General features: G+C 43.2%; 1 protein-coding gene across 1 annotated transcript in view; it reads left to right on the top strand.

Annotated features, from left to right (window-relative positions):
• WNT7A (Wnt family member 7A) overlaps positions 1-23,292 on the top strand; it is a 36,803-nt gene that overhangs the window by 1,658 nt on the left and 11,853 nt on the right. Inside the window, exons 2-3 of the mRNA XM_067003247.1 lie at positions 107-333; positions 10,966-11,237. Of these exons, the coding sequence (XP_066859348.1) occupies positions 107-333; positions 10,966-11,237 (499 nt within the window). The remainder of the gene's footprint in view (positions 1-106; positions 334-10,965; positions 11,238-23,292) is intronic.

The raw sequence follows: 23,292 nt of genomic DNA, 5'->3' as shown, positions 1-23,292 counted from the left end.
GGCTGCTTGCCGGGGGCACCTGCCGGAGCCGGCCCCACGGGGTGTTGCCGCATCTGCCTCCGTGCCGAGCCTCCCCCCGGCCACCTTTGGTCTCTTGTCGTTGCAGGGGATTTTCCTCGGTGGTGGCCCTGGGAGCCAGCATCATCTGTAACAAGATCCCGGGGCTTGCCCCCCGGCAGCGGGCGATCTGCCAGAGCAGGCCCGACGCGATTATCGTCATCGGGGAAGGGTCCCAGATGGGCATCAACGAGTGCCAGTTCCAGTTTCGCAACGGGCGCTGGAACTGCTCAGCCCTGGGAGAGAGGACCGTCTTCGGGAAGGAGCTGAAAGTGGGTACGTTGCCTTTCCGCTAGCTACTGCCGGCTCCCACCCGCATGACACTGAAAAGGGGCACACGGGGGGCCACGGGGCGCTGGGAAGGGGCATTTTGTGCACACCGCTTGTGTCTGTGTACTTAAGGATGTGAACAAGGTTAAAGGCAGTACTCAGAGACTGAATGCTGAGTGGCGTTTGAATTACATGTCTGGATGTAGAAACATCAACAGTGATACTGCCTGATCTTTGTACCTGTTAGGATGGAGGTCCAGCAGTCACACACCGCATAGAACAATTGCTCTGTAGTAACTACTGTAGTGACCCCTCTCCCACCAGGAAGAAGGGGTGTGCTGCAAATTGAGATGTCAGGGCATTTACAAACGGATTGTTCCAACTAACAGTCAGAAGATCCCATTTCCAGCTTCCATTTTTTGCAGTACAAAGTATATTGAAATTCTTAACTAAACTGGCATCAATAATGATGAACACATTTGAGGAAACGGAGCTGAGGTTGAAACTCTCATGCCCTTGGACTGCGGAACACACAGTAGCAGAGCTTACTCAATGTTTGTTGATTCCACGGCACTTAAAGAGAAAGGGAAAGAGTTTTCCAAAGAACGCTATAGCAATTTTTAGAGCTGTAGTTGAAAGCTGATCACTCACAGTATGCTGTTCCATGTCCAGAAGGTGAAGCTGGGACCTGTGGTTTCCAGCCTTCAGGTCTCTCTGCCTCCTCCCCACCTGGAAGGTAGATAGGAAAACCACAAAAACAGTCAAACAACCCTCAGTGTAATAGAAAACATGGGTGTTTCATGAGAACCCCAAACAACAGCTATGCCTGGCTTCCAGCTTATGGGGAAACCCTCTGAACTGGACTGGCTTCCAGGCACCATTTAGTTGTGTGTGGACAAATGGCAGGACCTGGCCCTAGTACCCCATTCCTCGCATTCTCATGGAGACAGACAGTGTTGCCACTCTGCTTGGGAAAGCCCAAGAATGCTTGGCATTAACTGAACGTCATTTTATCACGTGTGCATGTTGATATGCGTATTTTCCAATAACTTGAGGCATTTAAGGAGCAGAAAGAGAACAAACCAATTAAATTTTAATGTCCAGTGTGAGCAACAGGTCTTTCAACACCTTTGATAATCAAACACAGTGAGTCAAGTAGGGTATGTGAAAACCACACTGCGCGACATTGTGAAACATCTGAAAATGGACCATTTGCTCAGATTAGCTCATTGTTTCTATTCCTTGAGCTGGGCTGTTCCTGTCAGCAATCCATGCAAGTGTTTGCCACTTATGTCAGTGAAGAGTCCATTTGGATGGCTTACAGGTTTGGGCTAATTTAGCCTAAGAGTAACATTTCCTTAAGCACAAAATGTGAGAAGGATTTATTCTCCAACAAATCATGAAAGTGCAGAGTTATTGTGGTCTGTTGTATAAACATGCACTCAGTTCCTCTACCCCTCCCAAAATTGAATTATTTAGCTAGCGGGTTATATTTAGGTCCTTTTAAAGAAAGTCAATATTAAAGGAAGTAGACTTTGATCTGTCTTTGAGGTGATAACTCTTAATACGTTCTATCTACCCATTACGATGCTAAGACGGATAGCGCAAATTCATCGCTGGTTTCAGAGCAGAGTCGAGTGTTGAATATCATCCAAATTATAAAAGTTGTTCGAAGAATAAGCAAAAACTTCAAATTTAAACAGCTTCGGCATTTACATTTTAAAATAACCTTCAAAAAAATCATACAGGTTCTGAGATCAGCAATAGTATATCCTACATGCATGTAAGATATGCAATGGTGTCTCAAGGATAAAAATACTCGGGCCCTCAACTGTCATAAAATACTACAGTGTAACTGCTCGGTTCAGGTTGTCTCCTTGTTCCTCTCTTCTTGTCTATCGGCATGTACAGACACCTAGAATATCTGACACAGCTCGTCTTTCTGTGGCTGTTAGGAAAAAGCAGCTTTCCTTGATTTCCCTCTCCTCCCCTAAGATCTCTATGTCGGGGTGTGCTCTGGGTTACCATTCACAGAACAGGGACTAGTACTTGATTCTGGTTAAAAAGGTAACACCTGCATGCCACAAAGCTAGAATTCACATGTGGTGTCCAGAAACAGGAGATCAGGCCAATATCCCTTACCCCAAACAGGAGAGAGTGTGACAGAAAGAGCTGTATACCCTATCGGATGTATTTGATGCTTAGTGTGCAGAAGAACAAACCGGGTCACCATTAGGGTAAAGATACTGTACCCTTGCCATTTTTTTAAATTAATAGCAACAGCTTTAGCTTCTCAGTCCTCTGACACAGCGTGTATTGCAATATACTATTCAAACAGCAGCGCATTGGTACTTTTATAGCCTTCAGAGGCTGGTTATATTTCCCGCTCAGTCGCATCCTTACAGTGATCCCCTGGAAGCTTGCAGGGCACCTTTGTCTGGCCACAGGCGATGGAGTCGGGGGCTACATGACCTCATTCCTCTTTCCCTGTTAGGCAGCGGCGCTCGGACTCAAGCGGCACTGCTGCGCTTGCTCTATGATTAAGGGATGACTTCAGAATGACAGTAATGCGGCTTGCCTTGCCGCTGCGCTGCTGAGCGCGTGCAACCGGCAAATTCTAATATCAATTTGGGAGGATGTGCTTAAGTAACTCTTATGCTAATAGGATTTGCGTGTGTTAGCCCATACAAATAAGTTACCCTGGATACCACATATTCTTGGGAACTATTTCCCAGCCCATGATTTTGATGGCACACCAAGCTAAGTCTCTTTGAAAACAGGTTTCATTGCCTTTTTTACTGGGTGATCTAGTTTACGAATGTTGTGCAAATGCACCCAAATTATTTAAATTCTCTCATTGACACTGCGGGGTGATTCAGGAGGCCTAATTTCTCCCAGTGGCTCTGCTGATGTGGGGTTGAAGGACCCTGTCACTCTCCTTTCCTCCTCTCTTTTTCTCTTTTCCCTTTCTTCAAAATGGCAACAGGGCTACTAGCCTTGGGGAAACACTTTGAAGTCTGTAGAAGGAAAGCATCAAACAAAATTTTCCTTTTCTTCTCTGTAGCATGTGTGGGTATGTATTTTAACAAATTTACATTTAACCTGTCTCCCAGTGATAATGTAGTTGTAGAGCTTGCAATCATTTAAACTCATCCATGCTTTGTACAGCCGATTTGTGATCACCGACTGAGTGTCCCAACTCATTATAGCCTGCTTCCAACCAGTGCACAGCATATACACTCTGTTTCTTGTGTCATTTTATCTGGTTTGTCCTTCAAAAGAGAGATTCTTCCCTACTGATACGCTGTGGATATCTTATCGTGACAGCTGGTGACAGTAGTGCCGACAACATGAAGAGAAATAGCAGTAAAAATGACACCAGTTTGCTCTAGGTTTGGTCCAGTTACAGCAGGAAATTATAAAACTGCAAACAAGATTAACACAAGGATTTTTTTTTTCTAGACAATTCTGTAGAAACCTTATTAATAATGTAAAGTCACAAAGAGATTTTTTAAAATAACCATGGAGATGATGCAACATGGCAATTATGGACACTTTTAAAACCAAACACATTTGTTACGGTGGTCAGCACTTCTGTTCCCAAAGCCAGCTGCAATCAAAACCCCAGGTTTTGAAGCAAGATAGGCCAAAGAACCCCCACCCACCCCTTGTGCTTCAAGCCTGTACATCCGAGCAACCAGAGGAGCCTTTGACAGGATCAGACCATCAGATCTGGGCTCTGGTGGACCACAGAAAGAGCAGGTGCTATGGCAAAGCGCATCCTGCAGCGTGCAGCCAGGTGGTCAGCAGGAACTTCACAAGTTGTGGCAGTGTTAAGCCAAGGTACAAGCAGGGCGTAACTATCTCAAATAATTACTTCAGGATACCCATACGTTTCATGGCATCTAGAGGGCAAAAATACAAAATTGTCCTTTTGTCACAATGGAGCTTCACTGTCACTATTCAATGAGACTCAGAGGAAAAATTTCCAAGTAGAAATAATACAAACTATTTGACTGCATCTCTACAAAGCGATACAGTGAAGTGGAAGCTCATTTCAGTGCAGATCTCTGAGAAGAAAGGCAGTGCAGCCTTGCAGAAGCTGTCATGGACCCAGCATGGGAGAGGATGAAGGGGATCATCTGAGGGCTACAAAGATATGTAGTGGTCCCTGAAGAACATTACAGCAAAACTGGTTTCAGCCAAGTATTCAACCAGGTCTTACTAAAATCCATCACTTTTTGGTTTCTTTTACATTGACAGCTTTTCAGTATAACCCCCTTGATACCTCCACCCATCTGACATTACTCATGCCAGTAAAGCTGAAAGCAAAAGAAGAATCTACGTGAACAAACTGCCCTTAAAAATTCCGAGTGCAGCAGGCAGCCCAGCACTGTGCACTTGCCTGGACTCAGGGATCACTGCAGATGTAACCAGACGTACACCTTAGAACTGAAGAGGCTGTTAACTTTCCCTTATACACTCCAAATTTAGCTCTGCACTGCTCACTGGTCCAAATTCAGCAGTGATTTACTTTCCCTATATTAAAACAAGCTTTCCTGCTGTGCCTTCAACAGCGTGAAGGAAGAGGGGACATTTCCACTCTCACTGAAACAAATGACAACCATCCCACAAGTCAGTCTCTAACAGGCTTGCTCAGTAGCTACCAGTTGGGAAGCATCTCCTTTGCTCATGTGCAAAGAGAACGAGTTCTAGCTCGTTCTCCTATGTAGCCTGGTCTGGTCTAGCTAAAAGATACATAACACTGTAAAATCTAATTTTGTTATTGTTATAAAGACAAAAAACTTTTGAAAAGATCCTAGTACAGGTGTGTTCAAAACGGGTTTCCATGTTCAATCATTGTCTAGAGCTTTTTTGATTTTAAGTACTGGTGTAGTCTGTTGTGTCAGGTTTTAAACAGTCTGATTCTCTCTGAATTACAAAATAGCAGACCAGGGAAATAACCACAGGCAAAACAACATGAAAATGCTTGTCGTTTTCATATTGCACATGCTCTAAGTGGTGCTGCACTGTGCTGCGTGGCCAATATCTAGAAGAGAGAGTGATAAATTCTGATCAGCGGTGTTAAGAAAACCCTGAGATATACAGAAAAGAAATACTGCTGTAATTAACAGGAGTCTTGTTATCTACTCAAGTAGGGCCAGGATTTGCATTTCCGTGGTAAGCTTCCAACCCTTACAACCACTTTTCAATGTAAATATCTTGCACAAGAACAGTTATTTGCAGGCAAAATAGAGGCTAGGCTGAAATATGGCCTGAACATCCAAACCCAGCATGCTGCTCTATGCCAAAAAGTCAATCTTTCTAAGCAGGGACTGTCACAGTAAGATAAAACATTGCCCCAAGGTCACTGTAGTTGGAATTCCCATCAGAAGGTTTTCATACCTGCCTTCAGATGTGTCTTGTGAGTACATGTTTCAGAGAAAGAAAAAGATTACATTTCACTAGAAAGATAGAAGAGCTCTCTCCTACTGCAGGGTCAGTATGTGGGCTTTTCCGAAGCAACGCACTGGCGTGGAGGGATCAAAGCCATCTGAAAAGGGGAAACCATCATTTGAGCTCCAGAATACTTGCTGTGATTTTTTGCAGTGTATGTACATTGAGTAGTAACTTTACAAGCTTAAAGAGGGTATTAAAAAAAAAAAAAAGTCACTATATCTGGGCTGCTTTCTGTCTAAGAATTTCCTGTGGTGATGAAACAGTGACTAACCCCCCAAAGTCTCAAATGTTTTTTAGAGCAACTCTACTAATTTAATGTATGGGTGCTAATCTTTTCAGAGAAGGTACTGCCAATTTTTATAGGGAAGTCATTTTGTTTCAAGACGGTACAAACCCCTCAAAACTCTGAGCCAGTACAGGAGGGAGGAGAAAAATGGAAGGGGGATATTTCAATGATTTTTTAAGCGACTATTTTTATTAATCACACATGCTAGGTTAAAGAAAAATTACAAAACAAAACAAACGAAAAAAAACAACAACCAACCAACCAAAAAAAACAACCCCCAAATTAAAAACAACTCCAAGACCATACATAGTCTACCAAAAAAGGAGACGGCACACCCCAAAGCAGGCAGAGGAAGAGTTCTGTTCTTCGTTCTAACTAGGTATGAGTTATGACCTCTATAGAGGGATGTGAAGTAATGCTAGCTATGGCACATAATTGGCAAGGTACGTTGTATTTTCCATCTTTATATTTTCACAATCATATTTCAGCTCATGTCACTGCAGATAACTCCCTCTTTGACCCTTTGGCTTTAAATAGCAGAAAATATAACCCAGGTTTTCAGGTGAGATAAATAGAAATTTGTCTTTTTCATTTCACAGCTCAGTCAATTTATGAGAGGGGCCAAGCTGTTTAGCAACACGCTTAGATCCTGAGAGGTACCAAATGGCTGAGCACTTGCTGCCTTCCTGAAATCAAATCTGCTCTGTATCTTGCAGGCTTATGCCCTATTTCTGATGCTCCACCAAGTTATTTTGCTTCTTTTTAAATCCAAGTTCTCATTTGTAATCAACATGAACAAAGTTTTTAATAAATTGTTGACATTTTCAGATTAAACGTAAAAAATTTAAGCTGGCTGAATTAATACCAGGATGCAGAGCCCTCCTTGCAGCCAGTACACAGGCGCTTGCTGACCAGCCAAAGCCCAATCCTGCCAACACTTAAACACAAGAGCAAAGATGTTCATGTGAACGCTTGCAGGATTAATGCTCCAAGCTATGTATGAGTTCCATATAGTTATGTTCAGTGACAGGGGAGCCACCTGTGCTGGTAATATTTACATTTTCACTTGTGATAATCTTCACCCCTGCCTTCTGACACCCGGTGGTCGTGTCTGACAGTGCAGATCTCAGTGAGAGCGCTTGGGATTGTCTTGTGCCACCCAGTGCAGGGGCTAAAGACAGGACTCAGTGCTGTGAAGGACAATTTGCATGGGAAGAGTGGAGTTGCAGAGCTGCAGGAAGTCGGGGATGCCAAGCTACCCGCCATCAAAGCAAACAGAGCTGCAACACACTGCTCCGTGGGGGACTGGGAATTTTTTTTTGCCATGGACACAATGCATACATTATGTAAGTCCAGAAAAAATAGAAAGAGCAGGGAGATATTTGTGTCCAACCCGCCAAGAAAAGCCTCTGTGTTCGTCCAGCACTGAAGCACTTGTTTGGACTGGTCTGGATGGAGGAGCAGAGCCAGGCAGCCGTCAGCGCCCACACCCCACGGCCCAGCCAAGTGCTGAGGGGTGGCACTGGTGGCTTGGGAGCAGGGGTGCCACTGCCCTGCCAGCCCCAGCGCATCTGCACTGAGCTTGAACATCACTTCTGCTAACACAGTGCTTATACCTGGGCATGCTGCCGTGGTTGGAAAGCCCTGTCGGATCCCCAGCCTTGTAAATGACGGGAGCAGGCTCTGAGAGCCTGCCAGCCCCCGTTCCCATGTCCCTAACGCTTGGAGTTCAGCTCAGGGCTGTGCTCAGCCTCTGCTCAGTCCAGACTACGGAAAAGCTATGTCGTCTGGGAGCTGAAGGGACAGCTCTCACAGACGGGTTTGGGGATTCCCTTCTTCCCCTTTGCTTTCTCTGTCTTTTCATCAGCTGCTGCAAGGCTGACACTAGAGGTGTGATACTCCCCAGCACTTTGGGAGTATCAGCAGGGTTCGCCCTGCAGACAGTAGTGCAATGGGAGGGGCACCTGTAAATGAGTTGCACCTCCATCAAATACCAGGGGAAGTACACATCACAGTTCTCACACAGGTGTAGCCACCTCTCACCTTCCTCCACAGCTCCTTTACATCCCAGGCAGCCATCCTGCTTCATTTTGACAGTTTACCCATCACAAGTGGTTTTAGGTGCACCCTTGCATGGCGCTGGCTGGAAAAGCCTTCACAAAGCACTTACATTGAATCAGCATCTAGGATCATGGTTTGTACTGATCATCCACAAAGATAAACAGATCTGTTGTTATATGCATTTTGAAATTATTATTTACTTTTTAAAATTATTTTTTTAAATAATTCTTAATCCTTCAGGCACTTCAGCTGCCTGCTGAAATCAGAAGAACAGCAGTCGTATTTGTAATCTAAAAGTGGCAGGAAAACACACGTTCTCATGTTTTCCACATTTTGTTACAAAAATCTTATACTGTTTTGGTATGTAAAACGGCGCCACAAAAGATGTTCAGAATGAACTATGCCTACCCCTACCCTACGTGCTGACACTTGTGTGAGCTACAGAAGCTTAAAAAGGTGAATCATTTATGGAAAGCAGATAGCTTAATGCAGACGTGACAAGCCTGTGCCACTTTATCAATACCGCACAAGTGCCAAGGTGCTTCCCACCTGGCTCGACTCCTCCAGACTCTTGCTTTGTTTACCTTGTAATCTACTAACTTCTAGTTTGGAAAAGCTGCCGCACTTTTTCCTCAAGCAAGACCGATTTATGAAGTAACTTGTGAAAATGTTTTAAGATAAAGCTTGATAATGGATTCTGTTCCTGACTGTGCTGGTTTTATATCCTCTATATTGTATTTTGCTTCCCTCTAAGAAACAAAACAGCAGCTTCGACTTTACAATGTAGACTTAAAATAATTTCCCGGTGTTTTTTTTATTCTCTATCTTGAAAACAACTTGTACTAGATTAGAAATACTCCATCTGAAGGAAAAACAGAACCAAATGCAAATTTCTACTCAAAATATATTTATTTTTGGTGCTGTCCCACTCTTGCTACTCCGTGAAACAGAAACCTGGCATAAAACATTGCCTCTTCAGGGAGGAACCCTCTGAGTGGAGAAACTGGGACTATTTATTGTACCCTCTTCTGTTTATCAGGGCATTTTTCATAGTGCTGTACTTAAAATAGTGAGGATGTAGTTGAGGATAAGCTGGAGAAGAACGACTAAGATGCCCTAGCTGGTCCCTGTGGATTCACTCTGGGCTGCCTCTGGTCTCCCCATGCAGCTGGCACAGGGGCACGCAGAGTACTACTTGAATACACTTAAAGCCAGGGATTTCTATCCCACATTCAGATTTTCATATAACCCCCTAGTTCTAGAAAGCCTCATACGCAAAGTCCACAGTCACAACAATTCAACATTTTATGACTGATTTTTAATAAGGGAAAACAAGAAATCCTTTGAGAGCATCTAGTTCTGGACTACAAGTTCCATTATAAACACAGCGCATAGCAGTGTAAATGGGAATATTACCTCTGCCAATAAAAGGGCACGAAGTTGCCTCTTAACAGATCTTGAGTGTCATTTGTTTTCCATTTTACTTCCTTGCCATAAGGAAGTGAATATTTTTCATTAAAAGAACCTTAATGACAAGTACAGAAATTCAGAATTTCATATATATGAAAGGTATGTGGCCGATAATGAAGTGGTTGTAAGATTTCTTTTCTGAGTGATTATTTTTGGTGAATTCCAATAAACAGCAGAAATGTGCTTGTGCACGGATAGCACACTACTGCCAGCAGTTGAAGTCTGCCAGAACTCAACTGGCAGGTGTTTGGAGAAGGGAAATTGATCTTCCCTCTGCCCTATCGTAATAAGAGCCTGATCCTGACTGTATTGATAGCCATCGGAGAAATAAGAGTAGGGGTAGATGTCTGCGACATCTGGCAATTTTCAATGGGCTGTGAGATATCCATTAGCAACCTCTGGAAACCTTGGTGTGTTTTGGAGGGACCCTCTCTGAGCAGAACAGCTTCCAAAGGCCTCACAGATCCCATAGGCTCCACACATGGGAAGTCCACACACCAAAATGCATTGAAGCTTCAAGAAAATCAATTAAATTATAGATTTAAAGTGAGAATCCCTCCTCCCCCAAACAAACGCACACCTGCCTTTATAGCCATATTGCACAGAATAATACTGGCTTAATCACTTCCTCATGGCCCTCTGGTGAGGCTGTTACTTCACCTGGCTTTTGGCATGATACCTACAAAAGGTCAGGACTATTATTTTCCCATCCTTGGAAAAATTCTGAGATTAAAAAAAAGCTATTTCCTTGAGTCTGTGCAAATGTCAGTGTTGAAAACAGTGTCACCTATGACTTGAAAAACATGCTTCAGTTGAGCTAAAGTATTTTCAGAAAAATATTTCTAAAAGTATTTTCCTGTAAAAACAATTTTAGTGTAAAATTAAATTTCTAAACAAAGTCATATTTCTGAGCTGATTTTGAAAAAGGCTGAAACTGGTTGTTTTAGCAATTTCACCCCTCAGCTCCACCTATTTTCTTCTTAGTTTTTTCTTTTTCTTTCTTTTTTCTTTCTTTCTATTTTGTTTGTTTGTTTGTTTGTTCTCCTTGAGCTAGAGCATTTGCCACCTCTCCTTTGTTATGGATAGTTTAGTTTGACTACTTCTAATACCATTTGGAAATATATACATGAAGTTGTCTAAATAATACTTTATCTCCTGCTGCCTCACAGAGAGCTATCATTCCAGACAGTGAACATCCACAAAAATCAATACTTAGGAGAGTAGAGACCTGCTTATGCTTGCAGATTTACAGCACTTCTAATAATAGCCTTCTGATGTTTGCACTGCAGGAACTTGCCTGTCTTTTTCTGACTCATGTCACCATGTTGCACCATGCATTTACAGCACTGTTTTAATTTCAGGTAGCAGAGAAGCGGCGTTCACGTATGCCATCATTGCTGCTGGAGTAGCCCATGCGATCACAGCTGCCTGCACGCAGGGAAACCTGAGCGACTGCGGTTGTGACAAAGAAAAACAAGGACAGTACCACAAGGAGGAAGGATGGAAATGGGGAGGCTGCTCTGCTGACATCAGATATGGGATAGGGTTCGCCAAAGTCTTTGTGGATGCCCGGGAAATTAAGCAAAATGCGCGGACGCTCATGAACCTGCACAACAACGAGGCCGGGAGGAAGGTAAGTGCCCCGCTCCCCGCCGCGGCCACCTGCGGCCTGGCACCGGGTCGGACCCTTTGCCAGCACTGCTGTCCGCCGCGATGCCGGCGGCACGGTACCGTAGACAAGTAGGCACCTTTGGAAGTTATACAAGCTTGTTGGGCCATCTGTCCGTCAAATATTTGTCTAAATGTTACTCTTTGCAGTTGTAAAAAGAAAAAGCAAACAAACATTTTATCTGGAAAGTCAAATGGTTCTGACGATAAAACGCTCGCCTGCTACCTTGTGGGTGAGTGGGATTCCCGTCAGGTTCAGACATGAACTTCTCACTCATTTGAAAAGGGATCATTTTCAAACCAACTGTTTAAACCTTGCTCTTTGTGTGAGGACTACCTCTACAAGGAGAAAAATACTTTAGCAAGCCGACTGCAGACTGACTCAGTGTTAGGCACGGGGCTGATTGCTTTGCACAGAAGCACTCCCACCCCTTCCCCACGCCTGGGAGCGGGTAGCTGTGAGCAGCTACTGCTGGGGAAGACGGGTTCAGCAGCCTCCAGCACACACATTTCCTGGTGACTCTGGGAACCGACTGCACCAGCTCTCTGGTCAGCAGGCTTGCTGATGGTCGGTGGCAGCCGCAAGAGCCAGCCTGACCTGTGCTGCTCTGAGGCGTGCAGGCCGGGCTGTGCCGCACACCTCGCAGCAGTGCCAGGGCCGGGGGCTCTGCCTTAGCCCAGCCAGAGCAGCCAGGCGATGGCTGTGTCCCCATCCAGCACGGCCTCGAGCAGCGAGCATGGGAGTTACCCTTTGCTGATCTCATCTCCCCAGTGAGCGTGCTTCCTCCCGCTCTCCTAGCTCTCCGTTTTGCCTTCGCCACTGTTCGCAGCCCTGTGCATTAATCCTCATTGCAGCATTATGTTAGTGTGACTTAGAAGCAAATGGGAGAAGGAAGTTAGGAAGAGCCTTTAATTTGTGGATACTATTTTTGTTGTGGTAATTACCTGTAGGCTCTGAGACATCTCCACTTAGGTACATGTTCTGCAGCCAAGCAGATGGTATTGAAGAAAAGCCATTTCCAACCCAAACAAAAGCCTAACCTTTTCTTTTTTGTTTTGTGTCGCTGTAGGAGTTTTATAGGTCAGATTATGGGTTTTACACTGCCCAATATCCCAACTGCCCGGGTCTTGCTCTCTGGTGCAAACACGGTACTTCAAAACTCTAGCAGAATTAGCACAGAACTCTGAGCATAACTCAAGGACTGACCTTTAATATTTGTGAATCAAATTATCTCAGACTCACTGACTTTATTACTTGGCTTCTGGTAGCACAAAGGCGCATACTGAAGAGACTGGTAGGACATCAAGGCCCACAGTCTGCTCTGCTAGACAAGCACAAATCCACAGGAATGAATAACAGCACAGGAGTTTCACCTTTGTGGGAGAGCTACTTTCCTGAAAGGTCTGCTTTTATTTGGTAGGTGACGTCAGTAAAACATTCCCAAGAAATGACACACCAGCCTACGAGGACTGCAAATACAGATGGAAGTAGCTTCTGTCTTGGAAAATTATTTCAAATGTGATGCTCAAAGATATAGACAAAAAAATAAAGTTCCTTTTAGTATTTCATTGTATCTTTGGCTCCATTATCATCCAGATATGCAGTAGGGTGGAGGAGGCCCTGGAGGTGGCTGGTGGGAAGGCAGAGCATTCAGCAGCCTCCTCGGAGGACGTGAGCTCCTTGTGTTTCTCACCTAGATGTGCACAATTTGCTGTCCTAAAAGAATATGCCTGGAAGATTCAGCTCTGCGCATTATCTGGGAGAACAGTGGCTGTGCTATCTCTGGCGATCTGCCATTTCTCCAGCAGGCTCAGGAACTGTTCTGATATAGAGATATTTCTACGCTTCTTCTTGCATCCCTTACAGAGCAAAATTACTGATCTTTGTTTGAACAAATCTCTGTTGGAAATCTTCAGGGAAAAAAGAGTAACATGACTGAGAAGAGGCATGTTACTCCACCAACCTGCAGAGAATGAATAAATGTTGTTTTTGCTAGAGAGGTTCCTTTCAGGCTTTGCTCTCATGTGAAAGATCATACTATTTACAGACAATTGGCAGAGGGAGGCCATTACAGATATTTGGCAAGCTGGGTCTCACAACCTAACCCTTTCACAACAAAGACTGTCTTGTTTTGAGGTGGTACTCTCCCTTTTGGAGCAATATGGATCTTATCAGCCTCTGCACAATCTATTCTTGGTGGCTTTCCTCTGGGCTATAAATTCTTGTCTAGTTTTACTTGCCCATGGCTAGGTTTTTGATGATATTTATGCACCTAGGAGACAGACTGGCACCTACTGGGCTTCCAAAAATAAACTGGATGTTCAGTTCTCATTGATTTGTTATCTTCACCTGTAGGCACCGCTACTTTGTTCAGAAGTCAGCCCCTTCTGCTTCTTTGGTCTTGGAATGTGAAACAGCACTGTGTGCTGTGCTCCACTCCCCCAGGTGCTCACAGCTGACCTGTGAAAAGGTACTTTTTTAGGATGACACCAGATGCAGGTAATTCAGGATGCACCCTAGTGAATCAAACACATATTGGTATCTAGTTGTCACCAGTCAATTCATCTGTCCCATCTTGGTGAGCAAGAGATGACAGACTTTGCTCTGCAGGAGGCAGAGCAGCTGGGCTTGCCAGGGAAACTGGGCATGGGAAGGACTTCATGGTGTAAACCAACAAAGAGACACCAGGAAAAGTGATCCAGACTTTTTGGAGGTCTCAATTCAAGACTTTCCACTTTAATAGTCTTGTTTTACCTCTGCTGCCCGTGGTGTCAACAACAGTCTCTCCCAACCTACTGAATACCTGACCCTGCCAGAGCAATAGCACGAGCATCTGCCAGCTCCTAGAAGTTAAATGAAAATTGGCCATGTCAGGTGTGGAGGATTTTAGTGGCCATAGACAGAAAAAACAAACAAACAAAAACAAAAAAACAAACAAAAACAAACACACACACACAAAAACGTGCTGCTTTTCCCTTTCCTGAACAGCCTTCTAGTGCAATGCTGAAAACGTGCTGGTGCACACACTCAGGAGGCAGCGAGCTGGGCACCCACCTGGCTCAGCGTGAGCAGTGTCAGCACCCCCAGGAGCCAGACTAGGGCCAGAGGTGCCAAAGGCTCCTGCAGAATGAGCACCCGTGGTGCCTCTGCTGCTGGGGTGAGGCAGGTAACAGTTTTCCTTACTGTTATAAAGCAGACGGGGCTCTAGCTCTCCATTTCTCCCCGTCTAGGGCCAGCAGCTATCCCCAAGCTGCCCGGGCTCTGCTTTGTAGTACATACGCGTGACTTCAAACTTCCCCGGCCACTCGGAGGGGAAGGGGCAGAGTTCAAAGCAGGGGTTGCATACACCCTACAGAACTGGCCCCAAGCAGCCCAAGAAGCCTCACATCATTTGTCAAACCTATTGGAGAGCTGCTATTTCTGACCTCCAGAAATGGAGTCTAGGGTGTCTTTCCTCTTTAAATTAGTATTTCCTGAAATGCTGATTCACTGCAGGAAGAAGCAAGCAGTACAGGGAGAACAGGAGGAGAATTCGTAACAGCTGGGTCAGAAAAGAGAGATAAAGCTTGAATTAATTTAAAGGCATAATCCTGATTTGCCCTGCAAACTTCCATGTGAGGGGTTATAATTGCAAGACTGAGTTGTCTGTTAGCAAATTTGTCTTCTCAAGTACAAAGTTAATTAAATTACTGTAAGTAACACAATAACGTATGTCTGAGAGATATTTATGCTCCAGGAAATAAAAATGTTATTCTTCCAGTTATTCTGTTAAAATAGCAAAGCAGGTACTGAAAGGCTCTACCTATTTTGGCTGGATACTTTTCATTTTGACAGCACGGCAAGGTACATGACCAGATTGCTCTCTCCTCTCTTTTTCTCTGTGACATTGAAATTCCACGAATGGCATCTTGCATCAGCGTTACATCATATTAAGTATAATGCAATATTATGAGTCATTGTTATAAATCATGGGCACAGGCTGCATTAGAAGGCTTTTGCAATTCAAGAGCACATCAAGGTGGATTTTTATTCAGCATCTCTCTTTGGAGGCATACATAGGTGCACTAACTTTGCAATGCATCTTCACCCTCTGAATCTGTAGCATTTCAGCTTTCCCGTTCAGCTCGAGGGCTTGTAGGAGTTCCAAACATGCCTAACAGGGTTGCTGCAAATACCAAGCAAAACTACCAGAAACCAGGAGGTGTTTCTAAAGTGGAGCAAGCAATGATCATAACAAACCGAAGTGTTTACCATTTTATCCTTTAGGGAAGGCTGCAATAACGTTGAGGTGAAACACAGGCACTTGGAAAACACAGAGTTCAGGAGTTTTACCAAGCCATTCTGTAAAGCCTACTTTTCTGATACTCCTCCCTTTTCTTGCTAGCATCCCTGACCTCAGAAGGAGATTGCTGCCACAGAACTTCCCTGCTTGCATAGTGTGAGATCACCACGCCACTGCAAGAATTTAACTGTCCTCTAGACGAGACAGCTATTTCTGCTTCAGGATATGTTTTCCTTTAACTAACCTATTAGCCTGACGACAAGAAGCAGAGCAGAACACAAGCTCTTGCAGATGAAACTTTTGAAAGTCTGTAAGCACTAGCACACTAGAAAACAGGCTAATAAAAGAGGCTACACCAAGCATTTTAGCATTTTCCTGAATATAGGAGTGAAATTCTGGAGGTTTAATAGTTCTGCCTGAGTTAAGCCTCCATGTGCACGAAAACATGGCCCCGCTCCTGCTGGTGCCCAGGACTGGGTCCAGCAGCGAGGGAGGGCAGCCTGGGGCTCTGGGCTGTGCCCAGGGCTGGCTCCAGCCTCCTGGGGGCACCTTGGCAGCCCAGCGGCTCCAGGTGGGATTTCTGTTCCCAGAAGACGACCAGGGATGCTTAGTGCCTGGCTAGTGCAGTGCTAGCAGGGCACGGTTGGTTTGCCAGGAGGACATGGGTCCCACAGCAGGGCCAAACGTTTCCTACCCACATCCATACACCAGCCGAATTTGGCCCCAAGTGATTTCTGCACGCAGCACAACTGGCTGATAGTAACCAAAACCATGCACTTCTGTATTCAGCTGCCCCACAACTCCACCAGAAAGAATGTCTCTAATGGCACATACACACCAGAATAAAGCTCGCCTGTGTCTGGAGCTGCTGAAAATTACCATAGACTCCAGAGAGTCTAGGAGACCAGCTTTGAGCAGAACAGAACTGGGTGAGGCTGCCCTGATACTCCTGGCACCAGCAATCAAGTGATATTATAGCATCAGCAGCACAGCCACATGTTTCTTGACGCCCAGAACCTAACAGTGCCCTTGCAATCATGCTTATTATTTTCCAACTGTTTTTCGCTTTTTGTTTTGGCACAGCCACAGAAACGTTCCTGATTTTTGTATTCAGAAGCTTCTAGTTTTTAATGCGAGAGATGCTCTTTAAATGCAAAACTGATGAACGATTTTCCTCTTTATATTTGGATACTAACCTCTACTGAAATAATTGCAGCTGTGGTACATTCCTGATTTAGAGTGGCTAGAAGTTGGAAAGCATTTTTCAGGAATAACTTTCCCTGTCTAGTTACAAGTTCGGATCCTGGAGAGTGAAAGACACCCAGGGCTGGCTGTCATGCCCACGTAAGATCTTGTTCATTTACATCCAGCTCCCCTTACTGCTCTCTCAGTGGATCTCCAGCATCAACAGGTGTGTTGAGCACATAGCAGCAACAAACACAACGCTTAGCACGGTGCTGCACCTGCAACATGCAACTGCTTGAGCACTTTTCAAGGTTTCTTGCCTGAAGAAACGTCCAGAATTAGGCTCCCTTAGGCAAAGGGGGAGCTCAGACTGTCAGTGGGTAGATGCCCCCTGTTGTTACTGGCAGTAGCATGTCTGACAGACTTCAGCTACAGCTGCATTTAGACCTTTGATAGATGAGGCTGCTAGACACCTTAACACGGAGCTTGATGGAGGAGAATGGGGCACAGCAATGGCACAAGTGAAGAGAGCAGTCAGTAACAGAGATAATGCCAAAATCACCAGCAAAAATAATCTTCAGCCAATGCAACACACAGCACTACTACTCACAAAGCAATAGCAGTCTTAACAACAGCAACCACAAAATGCTGCTCCACTGCTAAAATGTTACACGACATCTAGAAAATCTGATGTTAGGTACACCAAAAGTGTCTGTTTAGAAGGTCCTAGTAGCTAGCTTGCTTAATTAAGCAATACAACATTTTGCCCAGATTAGACCAGAAGGAGAAGGCTTAGGAGAAGGTTTGCACATGTGGCCTGTACATGTGGCCGTGAATGGAAGCAGTAAGTAAAAAAGCCTTCAAAACATCGCAAACTAACATGGCTTTAAGGTACAGGCAAAGGGAAGGGCCGTCCACTTACAGAGCACGTTATCCGAGGTTGCCCAGTCCTGTCCGACCCTATGGCTCCTGTGTGTCACTGCCCTCTTGCTCAAAGGACCTTCCTACTCTGTGAGCACCCCAGCCCCAAGGCCTGGCACCGCAGCAGGGGTTTGGTGCAATTCGAAAAGGCGAGTAAGCTGCAGCAAAATCTTTCCTGGCAGCTTCTTCACCATGCCTTTGTTGGGGGGAGTGGGATTTCCAGAAAGGCCAAACACTGAATTTGGAGGAAGTCCAGCTCCCTGAATGGGAAAACTCCCATTGAGGTTGGTGGGAGCACAGGACAGAGTTGAATGATTACAAAAATTGAATCCCTACTGGGTGTTTGCAGGGCGCGACAAGATGCTGCTGGGCAATTTTGCTAGGTGTGAAAAAAAATACACATCTTTGCACTCTTACAGTATTTTGTTTGTATTTGAAAGGATCAAAGTTCTATTTTATGGCTTTCCTGTGTTTTTTAGATAATAGTCTTAAAACAAGACCAAACTTGAGAGACAAGCTCTGCATCTTCTCAACAACCCAGAGTAAAGATAAAGGGAACATTAATGTTAGTCTAAATTATGAGAGGGAATTGGACTGCACAAGAACTGTAATCCGCAAGAAGGAATTTTCATTCCACTTGTCCTCCACTTCGAGCTAATCAGAAATTGTGATACATGGTCCTACTTGTATTTTGGCTTTTAACTCCCTCTTATATCTTATGTGGTTGAAAACTGAATTCCTGATTTACGCTGAAGATTAGGGAATGATAAATGCTATCACTTACTCGCAGTTGCAATTTTAGAGGATTCTGGCATTATAAGCAAAACACGCATTTCATGTATATGATTACCAGAGCTGACAATCTTTCATGCTGCTGACAAAGATAGCTGGGACTGAGGGCCAGGGTCTATTAATAAATAACAAAGATCTCAAATTCCAAATTCAGTGTCATCCACCTTTTATAACTGAAATAATTAGATGTTTGCTCTAATGATTAATTTGCTCAGCAAAGCCACTGAATGGGGCCCACATTTTTGGACATTTTCTAAGGTAATTCAGTCTTTCACTTTGGACAGTTAGCAACATTTCCTACTGTGCATACACCTGTCATGCAGAACTCAGGAAGAAACATCATCTAGACAAAACAGTTGCTGTATAGGTTATTTGGGTCTCCCTGAAAGACTCGCACTGTTTGCAGCACCTTTCGTTGAGACCTTTGGTAGAGCCTTCAGTCTCTCACGTTGCAGAACAAAGCCCTCATTTCTTAACAAACGTACTAATTTGAAACAAATGCAGTTGTCAAAGCGTAATAACTTTAAAGCAAATACTTGCTGTGTTTGAGTATTGTAAACTTTACGTTGATCATGTAATAAAAGTCATGACAAAGAGAAAACACAGCATCTATTGACCTGAAGTCTGACCTGTGAACATGGCTTTTTTTCCTTGTATTATTTAACTTGTATTTTTCAATGTTTTACTGAGAAATTAAATCAGAATCCATTTTTTTTAAATTCATGACTAGATATAGGATTAAGTTGTTGACAAATTTTCAGAAATAGCTGATGAGCACAGTTCTGCCGCTCCTGTATTCACCAGATGACATCTGTCACACTTCAAATTTAATTTTCCAAACCTAAGACTGATTTACTTGCATAAAGCTAGACACTTCTGTCTGCATATTTTAGGCATTTAAAACTACAGAAAACAGTCACTGGCCAAGTTAGCGAGACACTAACGGCCCAGCAAGGCTATTCACTAAGAACAATCTTCATACACAAGCAAGCAGTGTTTCTGCTACGCAAAGTTTACACTGAATTATGTTGGAGAACTTGCACAATGCAGTCTCATTCATTACATCTCTGACAAAGCATACCCATTCACACTACACAGCTCTAGGTTTATGTGGTTGAATTTCTGTGACAGTGCTGTGTCAATGGGGACAGAAGCTGGAATCTTCTGTACTTAACAACCCAAATGACCCAAACCTCTAGAGTGTGCGCTGAAAGTATCTGCAGAAACATTTCCAAGAGCCTTGCAATGATGAGTCAGTAACATGAACTCACATAGGTAGGCTAAGTAGAGACACTTGGAGCAATGCATAGGACAGGTTTTGGTAAAGATGGAAGTTAAACCAAGGTTTGGTCCAAATGCTATATTAGACACTTGGTTACAGAATACTCTGAAGTTACAAAGCCCTGAAACACTCACCGAAAGCAATAATTGCTAGCGTTTGCTGTACAAATGGAACAGACTTTTGCTTTAATGGAAAGAACTTCCAGGTATTTTGAAGTAAACAATTAAATAATCGATTAAATAAAGAACAACCTTTTAGTCCAAGGACACAAACAAGGCCTGTTTTGGTACTGGAAGAGTGTAGCATGGATCTATTAAAGGATGAGGGTTTCAGGTAATTGCAGAGAGGATGTTTGGCTCTGCATGGTCAATTAGTGCCAAAAGGCACTAGTATTCATTTGCATTAGAACCGGTTATTGAAATGACCCCGATCCTTCTGGTACTTAAAAGTGAGCTGCACCTAATGGACTGCATTTGCTCCCCTGGGACAGACAGAAGGAAAGCGTCAGTATTTGCAAACTCAAAGTAACATCTAAGCCAACATTTATTGCTAGTGCTCCAGTTGTAGGTTCTCTTTGTAGTGTCAGCTGGTGGCCTACTAGGGAAACTAGCCTTGCCTTAAGCATACTAGATCTTATACTAAATATAAGACCACACACAGTTATGAGTACAACTATGTATGCTCTTACAAGACTACTCAAACGTGAGTTTTTAATTGAGTCATAACATACTGTTACCTTTGGGTATATAAGTCCTGCAGCCATAAAACTATTATCTATTGAGATGGTACAATAGTTAATGTATAAATAAAGAAGTTCAATAAGGAGTCAAAAATGTGTCCAAAAGGCTTTGATCAAGACCTCAGTTAAAAAAGGAAATGATTAAACAAACAAACAAAAAACATAAACAATGCAACAGTGGAGATGCCCTCCTGCAAAAGCATGTGTTATTGCTGATGGCAAACTCTTTGTGAACTGCCTGAGGTCTAACAACATGAGCATTCACACTGCCACGTGGAGCATTTATAGGATCTGTCTTCTCCCTGTGATCTTTTATTTTCACAGAAGTTACTTCACAATCTCTACCCTTTGTCATATTTGGTTGAAATTACTAAAAAGGTTCAGCTGTTACCAATGGGACATGAGAAGCAGGTGGGAGACAGACACCAACTGAGCACTTAAGCTTCATTTTCTCTGGAAATTGGTCTGAGAAGTTTGCCTTGCTGTAGTTGCAGCAAATTTAGGCTAGAAGGTGTAATCTTAAAATGTTTTCCAGAACATTACAGATCCAAATAACTCTACTAAAGAATAGCATAGCATTAAGATTTCTTGAATTCTCTTTAATGGAGTTATACTTTATATTAAGGTTCCCCTTAAAGAGAGCGATAAAATTAATATCTGATTAACACACACATGCATGGTTTGTTATTGATGGGTTTACAAACAAGTGAAGCTGGTGTTTACAAGCTGTTATTACAGGCATCCTATGACCTTCTGAACTAAAGACCTACAGCAACAGATTAACCTTTTGTAAAAACATCAGTCTTGATATTCAGGCTCAATGAATATAACATAAGTGGCTTATTAAGAGGAACTATTAATGTAATTGTTGGATATTTCTCCTTAACTCATCTATAAATAGTAAACAGACAGATTTCTTAACAAAGAGCAACAGCTATGCCTGGTCTGGAGAGTGAGCTGGCTGAGGGGAATTACTTCCATCAATATGACACACCTTAAAAGTGAATTTCTTTTAATATGTGATTGCTCACTTGTAAAATGAAAGCTTTGGCTATTGCTAAAATACCTGTTAGAATGAAAAGAAGAAAATCTAATATGCCAGGTAAGCAAGACACAAAGCCAAAGAGGTTTGCTTAGACTGCACTGGGCGTTGTATGTAAAATTAGGAAATTTCACGTTCTTCTGTATTGGAGGAAATGTTCATTGACAACAGGCCAGAAGCTCTGTGTTAAAATTCTTGGCCTGTTCTTGGGGCATGTTAATCTTGGCAGCTGCTAGGCTACAGAGATAGGCTCTGCTGGTAGGATCTTATCTCTGATAAGTGGAAGCTATTTGAAAACATGGAACCGCGGATCTATTGTCCCAACTGCAACTGGAGGGGGAAAACTCTTATGTATATAACTTAATTTGAAAGCCGTCTTTATGGAAAAATGACTTCCACAAGAATATCCTAATTCTTGTTATAACCAAAAGCATGTTATTTTATTATCCTGTGAATATTTTGACACAGAGATGTCTTCCTGTGAATCAAACATGAAGGTAACTGGTGCTTCTTTTTGAGGGAGTCTGAAGGAGTTCCTGAAGAAGTTAAGCTAGGAAATACTTTTTTATAAAGACGGTACTGAGACATTACTGTAGAAGTACTTTGAAATCACCTGAAAAGCTTGAGGGAGAGTAAAAACATCTACTGTTTACTAAAAATGCTGGCTTAGAGAACTGAAATTTATGTTTTGAAGCATGAGAAATATGCCTTGCATAGTATTATTTGCTGAGTACCTAAGGGTTAACTCTCATGGTGTGGTATGTAACTAAATGAACCTATAATTAACTGTGTGTGGCTATTGGTTAAAATGTTTGGAAGCGATATGAAGTGATATTATTTTGCAACTAGTGTTCTTGCCAGCACCTGGCTTTATTAGTTTAGGACAAGAGGTGTTTTCTGATGAGTTGTCTGGAACAAGTAAGGCTGTTCTTTTGGTTTCTATCACACTCTGGAAACTTTTCTCTAGACAGCTCAAGCATTTGTCAAAATGCTCTACCTGGTTGCTCCCAATTCTTTACTATACAATGCCAGCACCACTTCATTTGAGCGTTTCACTACCAGTGGGGAGAGTTACATAGAAGATGAAGTTTAGTGGGAATGACTCAACTCTGTACCATCCTTCACTGTGTACATTAACTATGACAAGGATGGATTTAAGTTGTGTCATTTCCTGTTTTCCCTACATTTTTTACCACAGCAGTGAAGTATGACTCAGGCTCCATGAGACAGCCCAAAGCAAAAGACAGCATTGACATCCCTGCCTAGCAGAGCAAGGCTGTAACAGAACTTGAATAACCCCCAAGACTTTAACCCATTGTGTCCTCAAACTGAGGAGTGCAAATAAGTTTTAGTTCACCTTACCTGGGAGTACCTCCAAATTACTTCAGAACTAGCATGCTAAAATATAAACTCTATGTGCAATGTATTTTTTTTAAAAGCAGCTCATCCTACATTTTAACGACAGCTTGATTCATTGAAGCACAGAATATGGATGAAGATCACCATCCCAAGATCAAAACTAAAAACAGATTCATAGGATATAGGATGCTAGGAGAACTATAATTACTTTGAAGAGGTCCAGGCCTGCATGTATCGCTGTCAAGCTTTCATTCACTTCATTAGTCTCTGATCCATACACTGAGATCCTAGACTGAAGTAGAATTAGGCAAAATGGTATTTTTAACAATGGACATTCATCATCTTTATAATACATGATACAATACTGCACAGATCACTGCTTTAGAGAAGCCTGTTTCAGAAGCAACAGTATTTTTT

The sequence above is a fragment of the Anser cygnoides genome, chromosome 10 (assembly GCF_040182565.1).
Source record: "Anser cygnoides isolate HZ-2024a breed goose chromosome 10, Taihu_goose_T2T_genome, whole genome shotgun sequence".
Taxonomy (NCBI): domain Eukaryota; kingdom Metazoa; phylum Chordata; class Aves; order Anseriformes; family Anatidae; genus Anser; species Anser cygnoides.
Note: the sequence above shows the minus strand (reverse complement) of the source record. Positions and strands in the feature narration are given on the sequence as shown.